We start from the raw sequence: 14,871 nt of genomic DNA, 5'->3' as shown, positions 1-14,871 counted from the left end.
TGGTGTTCATTACGACCAACGGCACCACACCATGTGTGTTCTTTGGTCCTTGAACCAGTACATAGTTTCACCGGCATTAATGCCTTTAATTGAACTAATTTGTGAATGCTGAGTTTCCCTTGACTTGTCAAGTTGGGACAGTTTGAGATTCAAAGGTTTCAGTGAGTAGACTGGATATTTTGTGTGTAGTAATGTTTTGGTGCTTATTGCTTTGGATACTTTTTGTGTATGCTTTGCTGATACTTGTCTTAGGAAAGCTAACACTGCTTTATCTAATTAAGTTCTTTGTGTCTTCCTTTTAATCTTAGAATGGCACAGTCATATGTGTTTGTCAGTTAAATTCAGTCACCATTCTGAATTTTGACAGTACTCTAGACCTGCTTGTAAATTATTCCAGTTTGAAACTGAGATCTGCATGTACACCATCGAGTAAAGCTATTTCAGACACAATAAAGTTGCAAAATTCAGATACTTCATAGACATGTGTGTGTTGCTTTTGTTTCTGCTAAACTGTCTATGGTAGATAAACTGAGCGTTGTGGCCATGCTTGATGCAGGAGCTCAAGAACCTGCGGCCGCAACTCTACTCCGCCTCCGAGTACTGTGAGAAGTCCTACCTCAGCACCCACCAGAAGTAGATGTGAGTAGCCACCTCAGCTGTTCCTCCTCTCCTCCATTAGAACAGTTGATCAGTGTAAAGTAGTCTGAGTTAGAGAAATGTTGATCAGTGTTATGAGTGTTGGCCAAAAAGCTCTGTCAGTGTTATGGATGATGGTAGGAATTTATGCAAATATTCAGAGACACAAAATATTGAAGTTGCTGTAACTGATTACTTTCCCAAGTGAGAAAAATACATTCTATTCTACCTATTTCAAACTCAGTGATTGTTGCAGCCAAGAAATGCCTAGCCAATGTTAAATGGTCCTATAAATGACAGTACCCTAACAACTATTCTGCTCATGATCTTATTTTTATTTCTTTGATGAAAGTTGGTTCTTTTCTTCCCAAGTTCACAAAAAATCTTTTACATTTCTAGTGGTTGCCAAAAGCATAATATGACCAGGACAAACATAAACTTTGAGGCTGAAAGGAAATCAAGTAATGAACCACATAGGAATAGAAGGTAAACAAACTATGCTAGTTGAGAATGTACCTCAGGAGTCGATCAGAAGTGCGGCGTCTCAATATTTCCTGAAAACCCATATTGGCTAGGATAATTTGCTTTTATTACCTTATTTACACCAAGTTTTAGTTAAACAATGATACTTGAATAATTTTGTGCTATTTCTGTTATGGTTTTGTGGACAGTATTTGACCTTATGGTGACTAGTTGGGGTCAGGTTTTGGGGTTTTGATTATTGGTATGAAGTACTGACAGAGGATCTTATTCACACCAATTTAGTTAAACACTGGTACTTGAATGATTTTGTGCTACTTCTGTTGACAGAGAATGGCATGTTAATACCATATAGGTACCCAAATAATATTGCTATGATGTATTGGGGGAGAAATGGTCCAGTATTGCTTGTAGTGGTTTGTCCAAAATGTTGAATGATACTTCTTGGAGATGCATATATTGTTTCACCTCTTCACATGACAATGTATTTTCCATGTTGTGATGGAGGCCTTTTTTGCCTTGTCCACCCGAGAGGCCCTTGAGTTTGCTGGAATGTCGATTAACTTCCGTTCCGGCAAATTCGGGTACTCCATATGTCCTATTTTCAGCAAAGGTCATGCTGAAATTTTCCGTGAATTTTAGCATGACTTTGCTAAAAATAGGACATATGGGGTACTTGTGACTAATGCATGGGCCGGGGTATCTTAGTAGTTAATTAAGTAGGATCAAGTGCCCCGGCGTACTTGTGACTAATGCATGGCTTTTAGGGTGCCTCGGTGTCGATAAAAACCGAAATGATGAAAGCTTAGGCTTTTAGGGTGCCTCGGCGTCGAAAAACCCTCAATGATAAAAGCTTAGCTTTTAGGATGCCTCGGTGTCGACAAACCCTAAATGATGAGACCATGATCTTGTTCCTTGACAATAACCAACTTTTTGACCAAACTTTGTTCCTATTTAGAGAGAAACATGGCCAACAACGATGAGGCCGGGGGTTCGGGCGTCAAGGCATTCTGGGAGCTGTCCCAGGAGATGGAGGAACAACCTCACTTGTATGAGGACGCCGCCTTCCCCACCGATCCTGAGACCACTGATGGTACCGCCGAGGATGACCCCACTGATGCCACCACTGATGGTGTCGCCGAGGATGCCACCACTGATGACGGCGGCGCATGCACAGATGGCAGCCAACCTAAGAGGCAACGGAAGGACCGGCGCCCGACCGTGCTCCGCACCCTCAAGGAGGAAGTTACTGAAGTGGACTCCGACGGGAATCCAACGGCGCCCGAACGAATAGTCAAGGGGTACTCGCTTCAGCTCGGGTGCATTCTCCGGAGCGCCGTCTCGATCAACACCGAGAACCTGAGGCATCCTGACCGAGGGAATTTGCGCAACCTCCTCTTCACAAAGCTGCACGAACGATACAAGTTCCTCACTAAATTTGAAAACACAAGCCTCAAAGGGAATAAAGTGAACAATGCTGCCCTCACGAAGATGAGCAAGGCCCTGTCTACTTGGAAAAGCAATGTGAAGAGAATGATCGAGAAAGGTGAGAGTTATGAGAAGATCAAGGAGAAAAATCCTTCGATCACCAAAGATGACTACAACGACTTCAAGATCAATTGCTCGAGCACCGCAAACTCCGAATCAAGTAAGTGGGGGAAAGAAATGCGGGAGCTGAACTTAGGGGAACACACACTCGGTCCCGGCGGTTACAGAGTGGCGGAGCCTATATGGGACGAGGAGGAGGCGGACCATGCCGAGCAAGGCCTACCGCCCCTCTTCGATAAATACGGTGACAAGCAGACCAGGAACTTTGTCAGGGCCTGGTACAAGAAGGACCCGAAAACAAAGGAGCTTACCACGGATCCGAAGACCCGGGCGCTTGAGCTTGTTCTGGTAAGGAATACACCCCCGTGTAATTAGCTCCATATGGTTGCATTCTAATTAATGAAGCCAAATTTCTAAATGGTTCACATTCCTTCCGCAGGCGACTGAAAGCAGTAGCGCGGGGTCGACTAAGAGCAACCCTTGGGACACCACTCTAAATAGGGCGTTGAATGTAATGAAGAACAAGGATAAGCTCAGTAAGCCGACGTCAGTTGGTCGTGTGGCCGGCAAAGGCTTGTCGACAAAATGGTCGTCATACTATAACACTGGTGGGCGAAAGGAGAAAAATACCAGCTCGGAAAGCCAGGCGCGCGAGGTTCAAGAACTCAGGGCACAGGTGGCGCGGATTCCGGAGATTGTCCAAGAGCAAGTGCAATAACAACTCGGAGCGACGATCACCACCATTGTGCCTACCTTGATCCAGGGGATTAGTGCGTGGATTGCGGGCGACCAACAGGGGCCGCCCCCGATTCCTAGCTTCACGGCCAGCAACTCGCAGAATGCGATGGCGGGGCCATTGGTGTCTCCGGCGGAGGCGGCATTGGTGTCTCCGACGCCGGCACAGGAGCTTAATGCACCCGGGTGTACGCCGGCCGACACCTCTGCGGCAAGCGGCCCCTCCGTCAACTGCAGGCCCGCCGTTGGCGGTGCCTCGACATTAGCCGAGCTCGACGCCATCATCACGGTAACTAATTAAGCCTCTCTCGGTCGAGGACTTCATCTCCTTGCCTTTGACTGGGCATCCCTGACGCCCTACATGTTTTCGCAGGGCGCCGCCGACGTTCCGTGCACTCTCCTGCACTTCGTGAACAACGAGTTGGTCGATGTCGTCAAGGGAAAAATCGTTCAACCGGGCAACCCCTTGTTCCACGGTACCCAGATGCCACCCAACTTGTTTAGGGTTCAACTGGTTCGGGTGCTGCCAGGCTGCGACGAGTTGTTACCTCCGATTCGACCCGTCGGGGCCGATGATGATGACGTGATGACCCTCAGCGCCTGCCTGAGCTGGCCCCTGCTTTGGCCAAAGAGCCAGATTCGTTTGGGGGCGGGGGACACCACCCCAAAGACAACACCGCCAGTCGTGCCGGCGCCAAGTCGGCCCCATGGCAAGACCGCCGCAATGGTGCCGGACATCCCTATGCCATTGGATCCAAACATGCATATGGCACAGGATCAGAACGACGACGACGACGATACATTTGCCAACGTCGATCAGTACTTTGCCGATCATGGGTACGGTGGCGACTTCATGGGGCCTCCTTCTCAAGAACCCAACCCAACAAAAGACGTGCGCGATCTAGCTAGTACCGCGGAGAAGCCAAGTTGCAACAGGCGTCGTCTGCTGTTCAGCTCTTAGGAGACGCCTCTAGCTGCCGACTTCACCGAGCCTCAGATAGGCGAGGTGCGAAATATTATCAGCCCCAACACACTCAAGAAGGCGGTCTGTGAGCAGAACTCGGTCCCATTACAGGAGAAGAAGAAGGCACGCAAAAGAAAGACTAACAAGGGTGCGGGCCAGCCGGCACCGAGTACGATCCGTGCTCAGGACGGGCCACCTTCACCTGAGGATATCTCGAGGAGGGTGCATGTGGCGGGTAGGCCGATGCTACCGAGAAATATGCTCGATGCTGCAACCGGTGCTATGCGGAGTCTGCATGACAGTGTTCTTTCTTTGGAGAAGCGGCGTCTCGGAGAGAAGGATGTGGCATACCCGGTTTTCGCGGCCAAGGTGCCAGAGGGCAAGGGCTTTGTGGATAACTCCATCGGGGGTACGATCGTCCTGCGGTTTGATGACATCCACGCTATGTTGAACCTTCATCCGCTGCACTACACCTTCGTTCGGCTATTTTCGCTGAGTATGGAGATGCGGATCATTCGCGACAAGACCCCGGACATCGTGATAGTTGACCCCTTCTACATGCGTGCCAAGATCTTGGGCAGCGCTGGGGACCGGCAAGTCGCGACTTCTTACCTCGAAGGCGTCATTCTGGCAAACCAAGATAAGGATAACTTCCTCGTGCCTTACTTTCCCGAGTAAGTCCTCCCCTCAATCGCCCCATAACATATGAATTCTTAGATTTCGATCGTTTTTCTTTTAACATTCCGTGTTTTCTGCAGTGACACACATTGCACGCTCATCCTCCTAAGCCCCAAATATTCCATGGCCATGTATTTCGACCCGGACCGTCAGTCGAACGTAGACTACACAAATGTCAAGAAGGTTCTTGATGATGTTCTCCCCGGCTACGTCAAATCTGGAGGCACCTTCACCAGGCTTATTCGTAAGTACGGCAAGCACGTGTTCTCCCACAATACGACGTTCTGCTGCGTCAAGCAGCCGCCTGGCGGTCAGAAGGGTGCCTACTACGCCATCCATCACATGCGGGCGATCGTACGGGACCATCATCAACTTCTGCTACCGAGTAAACTCAAAGATTGGGCCGCGAGCGTGTCGGCAATCCAGGACGCGGACATCAGACAAGAATTCTTTCGCATCCAGTTGGAGTTTGCGGAAATCATCCATCAAGATGTCCTTCATACCTCGGGGCAGTTCTACCTCAGAAATCAACCGTCCAACAGTGACATCGACACAATGCTACAAATGCAGGCTGACAACGACCGTTATTTCATGACTCCCATGATAGATGGCGGCTTCATCCACGCTCCGGTCCCTTGAGTCGAGTTGGAAGCAGTGATGCTGTGTCTAGTTCTGAAACATTGATTGGCTCATGTTGTAATTAAACTTTAATGAACTTGTAGTATGTCTCTTTGGTTTCGAGAGTCGTTCAACTTAGATGTAATCGATGCTATTAATGTCTTGCTTTTCTCTTCCGATCGTTCCGTTGCATACTTATATATTGCTTATGTATTGTCTGTGAATTGGTACTAACGTTTAGTTTGGCTACTGCATAGCGATGCCGTCGTATGTCGTGTACAAGGGTAAGGTTTCCGGAGTCTACGACGACTGGGAGGAGTGTCGGAGACAGGTTCACCGATTCAGCGGTAACAGTTACAAAGGGTACACCACTAGGGCCGAGGCCGAATCTAGATACGCCCGCTATCTAGCGGGAGAGGGGAGGGAGCGCTGGAGGAACCGGATGAAGATGAGTTTCATCGTGATGACGCTCATCGTGATGACCACAGCTCTCTTCTATGTGATGGTAGTTTAGATGATCGATATCGACTTGTAATGTGAAGACAAACTCGCTACTCGCGGTCTCGAGACTTGTAATATAATGTTCTATCTTTGTTCGGTCTTTTCAATTCGGAGACTAATATGATGAATTGTATTCGGAGACTAATATGATGAATTGTATTCAGAGACTAATCTTCTATTGTATTCGATGAATCTGTTGTTGATGTGTGCTGTCTATATTTTGTCCAATTATACATTTTGTAACCTGTGCAAAAAACAGAAAATAAAAAAATAAAAAAACTAATATTCATACTAATGGCGCATCACATCACAGTGCGCCATTAGTATGCCAAAGGATACTAATGGCGCATCATTAAACAGTGCGCCATTAGTATGCCGAAGTTACTAATGGCGCATCTTGTTGTTGTGCGCCATTAGTATGCCAAAGCACCTGGGTATAGATGGCCCCCTGGGAGGCATACTAATGGCGCACTGTTGTATATACTAATGGCGCATCTGAGGTGTGCCATTAGTATACCAGATACTAATGGCGCACCAGTGGTGCGCCATTAGTAAAATATATTAATGGCGTGGCACTAATGGCGCACCACTAATGCGCCATTAATGACCAAATTATGTGCGCTATTAGTAGGCCTTTTCCTAGTAGTGTGGCTGGCCTCCCTTCAACTGTGATGCTCTGATGGTTGGGGGAGGAAAGGGGAGGGATCGAAAGGGAAGGAAGCCATGGTGATGGTATTCTTTGTTGGATTGTGGGAGGGAGAGGAGCGGAGCTGGGATCTCTGGGCAATGGGGATGGTGGCGGCCAGCAATCTTTGTGCAGCAGAGGGGTGAGAGGCGGAGTAATGGAGGGAGGTAACTCGGGAAGGAACAGAGGAGGTAAAATCGAGGCGTGCAGGAGATGATGGCTGATTGACTGCACCTGCCAAACCCGCAGCAGGAACAGTGGTGGGGTACCTCGGAAGGGCAATCATCCGGGATGGGCCAGCAAAATTGGAGGGCTGCACCGGTAAAGTGAAGGTGGGCTGCGTCTGTCTGGGCTGGGCCGCGGAGAAGCAGTTTTTAGCAATGTGGCCCCATTTTTTGCAAGACCTACACTTAATGCGATTAGAGCAATTGGGCCTCGCATGGCCAAAGAGCAAACAGCGCACACAAAAGGCATGTTGATTAGTTTGAATTTGCTGTGATCCCACCCTCTGATCAATAGCAACTGATGAATGACCATTATGGCCATAATGACCATCATGTCCCGTTGATGGAGCATGACTTAATGATTGAGATGAACGATCCCGTGAATCACGATGATCAACAAGATCAGGAGCGGGGAAAATAGCTGGGGATCTAAGAGCTGCAACGTATGATTTCCTAGGATGACGACGAAAAACATGTGTCCACTCGTCCTCCTTTTCTTGGAGATATTGATCAAGTTCCCAGCAAGAATTGGGGCCTCCTTCACCCCAGAGAAGGAAGTTAACATTAAGCAGAGGGAGTGAAATGTTACCTCCCTTGATGATAGAGAATCCCACTTCTTTGGAAGAGACAATAAACTTAAAAGACCAATTCTGAAGCAACTTGATTTTAAAAAGTGATGCTCTACCTCCAAAACAAGCCAAGAGAATAGTGCTAACCGATTCTTCCGTGAGCCGCAGACGAGATCTGGTGAATTCGGCCACCAGTGGGAATGCTTCAGATTCTTGATCATCATCGTGGTTGATTGGGACATCCCATTTTTTCCAGATTTCTGAGGCAAAGTCCTGCCCCTTGTCAAAGTCGAGTTCTGCGAGCGACATTGGTGGCTAGGAGGAGGAAGGATATGGAGAAAATTGATCTGGGAGATTGCGAGTGAGAGGAGGCCGGATCGTCACAGGGCGCTGGTGAAGGCACGAGATCGTGGACGCCGGGGCCGGAGTGGCCACCGGCGGTGGGGCGGAGAGGCTAGGCGGAGAGGTACTCAAAGATTTGTTTCTCGTGGAGAACTGTTTTTCTTTTCCTGGAACAAGAGTGTACGATATTAACTTAGGAGCTAACAACGTCATGAAATCACTAGTTAGAGGTACTGTGTGTTCAAATCACGAATCACTTTCAGCGTTGGGTTTGGCTGGAAAAGAAAATCGCGTCGAGATCTTTGAAACGAGCACATGTTAATTTGCCTCGAAAAAATTCCTAAGAAGAACTGGAAATGAAAAAAAAAACATGAAAAAACCGGAAACCAAAGAAACATGAAACCGGGAAGCACAGTTCCGATATTTCTTATATAAAAATGTTGAGCTAATATCGTTGGGAGTCATATAACTTGCGTTGGATGTTTAGTTTGGTGCTAGAACTTTAAAAATACGAATTTGTGGTCATCTAACTTGACTCAAGCGTGCAGATAGAGTCACAACACGCGTATGAAATGACTAGTGTACTGCTCATAAATGAGCAAAATAACAATAAAATGGGGCCGCCGGGTCTCGAACCCGGGATCAACAAACGACCCGCTAATGGCACTACACCATTGATATCCTCTATCTACTACTATGGTGGGTAACGATATATACTGAACCAAGCCACATGCAGAGCTTAGACGGGCTGCAGAAACTGCGGCCATTTTACACACGCTATTTTCTTTAAGATAATTGTAAAATGTAGGTAATAAAGTTATGTTCAAATATTTGTATGATACATACAATCGGTGATTATTAAATAAAAATAATAAACCTGTAAATTATAAAAAAATATTTAGTTAATATGGGCGTTTAAAATGTTTATTAAAGAAATATGTCTAGTGTATCCAAAATTTTAATATGTTTATTTAAGACGTATATAAAATTTTACTCATGACTTATGTTCAAAAAATTATATAATTTAAATTAAATATTAGACCCGATTATATATCCATATTAACAGTTTAAAATTTAAATTATGAATATTCTTCATTGTGACGAAATTTAACTATAAAAATGTGCGTATTGTTATTGAAATGTTTGTATAACTAAATATATTTTCGAATTTTAGTTTTACAAATAATTATTTTATTCATAAATATATGGAAATAATACATGGACAATTTTAAAAGTAACTTATTTTGTTTGTATTTACAATATTTATAACACACGAATATTTAAAAGTTGTTTTGTTACTTGGATAATAATTTACATTTTTTTCCGAGGGGTATCATAATTTACATAGCATCTACAATGTTTTTTCAACAAAGGTGTAAACTGGGCTGCAGTAGCATAGCGCATCGTAGCTGATGGCCTCGTGCTCTAAGTAAAGGGATATAAGAAGTAGTTATTCCTACGTAGCATCTGGTTGAAGCTGGCGCTGTAGTTCTCCACGTGAGCGTACCCCGCAAAAAGAAAAAAGTTCTCCACGTGAGCGCCCAGAAGATCTCGGTTTCAAATAATGTTGCCTCTCAGATTATTATACAATTTTTCTCTTCATACTCTTCACTGACAGGTTGGTCCCACCTAAGCTTTTCTGCGTAATTAGAATAAATCCAGGGATTTATCAGAAAATAATTCTACTGTCAAAGACCGGTGGGCCACTGCCACACTGGCAAGGCAAGGTGTACACCCAAAGCATCGTATTTGCACCATACATCAAGTTAGATTACCATAAATTCGTATTTTTAAAGTTATAGTATCAAACTGAACATTTAGGGTAAGATGACTTCTGGTCATATTACCTCAAAAATGTTACTACTGACACGAGGCTTGGATACTCGGGGAACGTATCTGGTGCACCAAGGTAATTGGTGCTACCGGTGCACCGGAGCCCGTTGCACACTAAAAAATGTTCAAAAAAATCTGGAAAAAATTTAGTGTATCGATACAACATCGATGTATGTTGTCACAAAAAATCAAATCAAAATTCAAAACAATGATCAAGATACAAAAATGACAAATTTGACGTCAATGTGCTAGTGGGCCAAAACTGAAGCCCAACTTGTGTTACGTACTATTCAGTGTCAAATTTGTTATTTATGTATCTCGAGCAATGTTTTGAATATTTATCTAAATTTTTGTGACAACATACATTCATGTTGTGTCAATGCACTAGTTTTTTTTCGGAATTTTTTGAGCATTTTTTAATATGTAACTGGCGACCGGTGCACCGGTAGCATAAATTGCCCCGGTGCACCAGATACTGGATACTCGTTGAGCTTTCGTTTGGGTGAGGAAGAGAACTGGAAAGACTGGCCCGACCTGTCGTCGATCTCGTGCACAATCACATGGCCACTTGGGATGGGTTCCACACCTTTTACAGTTGGTCGTTGCTTTCCATGAGACCAAATGAGACGTTTCAGCTACATGCATAAATATGAAGAAAAAAACAGCAGTATTTAAAAAAATAGCATGCCAAAAATGATTTTATAAGATAAAAAACAAGGTTTGCAGCGAGCTGTTTTCCACCTGTTTTTAGTTTCGGTGTCTTTTAGTCGTTGGATGTTGTGGTACTCGGTTGGCTTCTCTTTCTTGAATGAAATTGGAGCCGGGAGGAGGCCCCTGATTTTCAAAAAAAAAAAGAGAGATGAGAAACAAACACCACCACTACTTAATTTGACCTCCAAATTTGGTTTCTTTCTCGCGACTTTGGCGAGACGAATGTGCATCTACGGACACTAAAATGATTTTTTAGAAAAAACCAGAGAAAATCAAGAAAACTAAAATGATTTTTTGGGTAATAATTTAGTGAACATAATTAAATTTAAGTACTTTAGACCTGTCAAAGCAGTATATATTTGGTATATGTCCTAGAGAAAGCGGTTTCACACATGTGGCATACCAGTAAACACACAAAATTCTAAAATATAAAATATGAATAAAATCTACAAAATGGAAAAGCATGGAAATGTATTTAAGAAAAAAGATTAATTTGAAGAAATTCAATGAAAAATTCAATCTTCTATACGAAGCTAAAATTTCATTGTTTTCGACAAATGCTAAAACCCAGCTATACTCGATGTTTCTAAAATATGATATGTTTATCTGTCTCTCAGCTCATAATTATATAAAACTCCTCCGTCTAGATACATACATCCGTTTGAATGTCAACTAATTCCAGACCGAGACCGCTTGGACTAAGCGGTTAGCTATCTCAAAAACAATCAACAACTAAAAAAAAATCCAGACCGAGAAAGTACTATGAACTGCAAGATGCCAGATGGTAAGCAATCCAGACAATTCAAAAAAATAACTGCAATATGCCAGATGCTGACGCGGCAAAACTGTAGAAAAGCTGACGTGTCTATAAAAAATGATTTTACTTGTTCGATGACAAATAGGAGCGGAGCGCGCAAAGAAGCAATTTTTATCTCTGCTTAAAAAAGGCAACAAGAGAGCTTTTTTCCTGCCACCTTCCTCGATTCCATCCCATCATTCGCCGCACAGATCACTCCCAGCATCCCCCCGCCAGCCTCGACATGTCCGCCGCCGTCGGCTCGCCGTACCGGGCCGCCCCCGCCGCGCAGCACCGCCGGAAGGGGCGCGCCGGCGCCGTCACGCTCCGGTGCTCCAAGGTGGCTGCGGCCGCGGCCGCGCCCATCCTGGACGACCTGAGGCTGCAGTGCGCGACGCCGCTCCCCCTGCTGCGGCACGTGGCGGGCGCCATGGCCGCCGGCATGCGCGCCGGGCTCGCCGTGGACGGCGCCGGCGAGCTCAAGATGATCCCCAGCTATGTCTACTCGCTCCCCACCGGGTAACTGATCCTCATTTGACTTTCAGTTACTGTGGTTGGTACAGTAAACTGATGAGTTCTTCAGTCAATTCAGTCCACCAATTAGTTTTTGTAAATTGGACTTAGTGAGTGTCGTGAGCCACTAGATTTGATCTGGTTATGAATGTCAGTTAATTCAGTTCGGTACATGAAATGATTTCTGCATCACCGCTGTTGTGCTGAAGGAGTGAAACAGGGCTGTTCTATGCTCTGGATCTGGGAGGCACCAACTTCAGAGTGCTGAGGGTGCAGCTGGGGGGAAAAGATGGGCGCGTCATCGACACCGAGTCCGAGCAAGTGTCGATCCCAAAGGAAATCATGCATGGTACAACCGAGGTAGCCGGTTCATTGATTTGTTTTCTTATAAGCTAATTGGCTCTGTTTTCAGAAAGAAAAATAGGTTTTACAGTGATTACAGAATTAGCATATAATTGCATATGGACGGAGCACGTTTGATGTTTGACGCTGCGATTGTCGCTATTGAACAGGAGCTGTTCGATTTTATTGCGGCCCGCCTATCGAATTTTGTAGCGAAGGAGGGTGGTAATTTTCATCTTCAGGAGGGCTGGAAAAGGGAGATAGGCTTTACGTTCTCCTTCCCGGTGAAGCAGACTTCCATTGACTCTGGCATTCTGATCAAGTGGACCAAGGGTTTTGCTGTCTCTGGGACTGTAAGATTTTCTTTTCCCGAATACAATTTTCTCATTTTTGTGTGTTGTACTTAGTTATTTCTAGTACCAAGAGTTGCAAGACCAAAAGTTCCCTGCTTGAACCAAGAATATTTTTTCCCACTGGACATAGCTTATGGATCAGCATGTTAGTTTCTTTTTTCAGTTGAATTCATGCTAACAATAAAGCAATATGTTGGTCTTCACAGGCCGGGAAGGATGTGGTTGCCTGTCTGAATGCCGCCATGGAAAGACAGGGGCTTGACATGAGTGTATCTGCTCTGGTAAGCAACCATCAAAACTCGTACTATTACTTTTAGATAAGGGGAAGAGCTTCATTGCCTTCCGGATTCTGTATCGGAAAATGCACATAGCGACAGCAAACTTCATGGTTAGCAAAGCAAATGGGATACCCAATTACCATAGTGGATACTGAACTCTGCTTTTTTGCTTGTGCTCTGCTTTGGCACGGGCTGAAATGCGTCTGAAACAACATCATTTCACATCAAAAGGTATATGATATGGTTTGAAGCAAGTGAATCACACTTAACAGGTAAATGATACCGTTGGAGCGTTAGCTGGAGCGCACTATTGGGACGAGGATGTGATGGTTGCGGTTATTTTGGGAACTGGCACAAATGCTTGCTACATTGAGCGAACAGAGTCCATCCCAAAGCTCCAACACCTCGGGCTTGGAACAGGAAACACGGTATGCTGCAACAAGATCAGATCTTTTATTTACTCCGTACTGAACTGACATTCGATGCATGCCATTCCAACGTTGCTTTGCCTAAAAAAAAGGGTGAGTGGAGCAAATGAAGTCTTTCCTTTTTGGAAAAGGAGGCACCAATCGATCCACATAGCCATAAAATTTCAGTGAAATATTTCATTGCTTGAAATAAGAGAATAAATGCCAGCACACTGAGTTGGTTAAAGTTTGTAAAATGCAGATTATCAACACTGAGTGGGGAGCCTTTTCAGATGGTCTTCCACTAACTGAATTTGACAGGGACATGGATGCTGAGAGCATAAATCCTGGTGAACAGGTAAAACACCTCTGGTTTGCTCGCCTATCCGTTCATGTGTTTATTTTGATGGCATGGTAAGCTTGCAATACATGCAGATATTTGAGAAGACGATTTCCGGGATGTACCTTGGAGAAATTGTTCGGAGGGTGCTGGCCAGGATGGCTCAAGAGTCTGATCTGTTCGGTCACTCGTTCGCTGACAAACTAACTGAGCCATTTGTTCTAAGGCAAGTTATTCCACGTTGTAGCTTCTAGAGTCCACATTATCCTTTTCGTTTCACAATTTTGTGCCGTTCTAAGCTGAACCGCAAACACGATTGTAGAACACCGCATTTGTGTGCTATGCAACAAGATAACTCCGACGATCTTGGAGAAGTTGAATCAATTTTGCGCGATATCATCGGGGTAAGTTCCTAAACTTATTCAGTCATATATGGCCAACTAAGACAGCCAGTACTTGAGCGTGCAATTTTGTCCATAACCATGGTTGCAGGTCAACCAATCTTCTGTAGCGGCACGAAGGGTTATCGTAGAAGTTTCCGATTGCATCGTCAAGAGAGGTGGGCGGTTGGCTGGTGCCGGCATTGCTGGCATTCTTCAGAAGATGGAGAATGATTCCAAGGGTCTGATCTTGGGGAGAAGAACAGTGGTAGCGATGGACGGCGGACTTTACGAGAATTACCCTCAGTACAGGTCGTACATGGTTGAGGCTATGGCGGAGCTGCTTGGTCCACAGGACATGGAGCACATTGTCGTCGAGCACACCAAGGACGGCTCGGGCATCGGCGCGGCACTTTTAGCAGCCGCAAACTCAAAATATGCAGCAGCTCAGCACTCGGCGTGACGTTCGTTAGGAACTTGCAAAGCGAAGAGTTTGCTCTAGCCTGATAGTAACCTTGGGTGAGCTCTGGAAATGTATTCTCATGCTCAGGAACATATATTGCTTCGACACAACTGAGAGGTAGATAAAAATGATCTTCATTGACTTTCAACATTGCTCCTCAGTCATCCCGCAAAAAAAAAAAAAAAAAAAAAAAAAAACATTGCTCCTCAGTCTCTCTCAGATGGCTGAGATTACTTGTTAGTATTGGACTATAGAATCTGGTATGTTTCAGGAATGTAAAATAAGTTCAGTTATATTTTGCTATTATATTACAGTCAAGTGTGTCGGTTGTCCTAAGATAGGTGCCCTGCATGGGGAAATATCAAGAGCTGTACTGGACCGGGCAACCACTGATATATGAGCTGAGCATATTCACTGATATGAAAATTGCATAGAACACATATATATATTGCTAATCCACAAATCATATTCTCTA

The 14,871-nt window shown here is 45.0% G+C and overlaps 1 protein-coding gene across 1 annotated transcript; it reads left to right on the top strand.

Moving 5' to 3' along the window:
- The first annotated feature begins 7,002 nt into the window (after positions 1-7,002).
- On the top strand, positions 7,003-14,707 carry LOC125534671 (hexokinase-4, chloroplastic). Its single transcript, XM_048697832.1, has 11 exons — positions 7,003-7,012; positions 7,098-7,177; positions 11,427-11,839; positions 12,043-12,193; positions 12,346-12,528; positions 12,735-12,809; positions 13,079-13,234; positions 13,476-13,571; positions 13,649-13,779; positions 13,876-13,957; positions 14,046-14,707. Exons 1-11 carry the CDS (start codon positions 7,003-7,005, stop codon positions 14,394-14,396), a joined length of 1,728 nt encoding a protein of 575 aa, XP_048553789.1. The 3' UTR covers positions 14,397-14,707.
- The last annotated feature ends 164 nt before the right edge of the window (positions 14,708-14,871 follow it).

Source organism: Triticum urartu, chromosome 2 (assembly GCF_003073215.2).
Source record: "Triticum urartu cultivar G1812 chromosome 2, Tu2.1, whole genome shotgun sequence".
Taxonomy (NCBI): Eukaryota; Viridiplantae; Streptophyta; class Magnoliopsida; order Poales; family Poaceae; genus Triticum; species Triticum urartu.
The sequence above is the reverse complement of the archived record's forward strand: the minus strand, read 5'-3'. Positions and strand labels throughout refer to the sequence as shown.

Bases quoted from the DNA above. Each gene is read 5' to 3' on its own strand.
- LOC125534671 (XM_048697832.1), top strand. The intron at 7,178-11,426 runs GTGGGCTGCGTC...GATGACAAATAG, and splicing joins GCTGCACCGGTAAAGTGAAG to GAGCGGAGCGCGCAAAGAAG. The intron at 13,780-13,875 runs GCAAGTTATTCC...ACACGATTGTAG, and splicing joins ACTGAGCCATTTGTTCTAAG to AACACCGCATTTGTGTGCTA.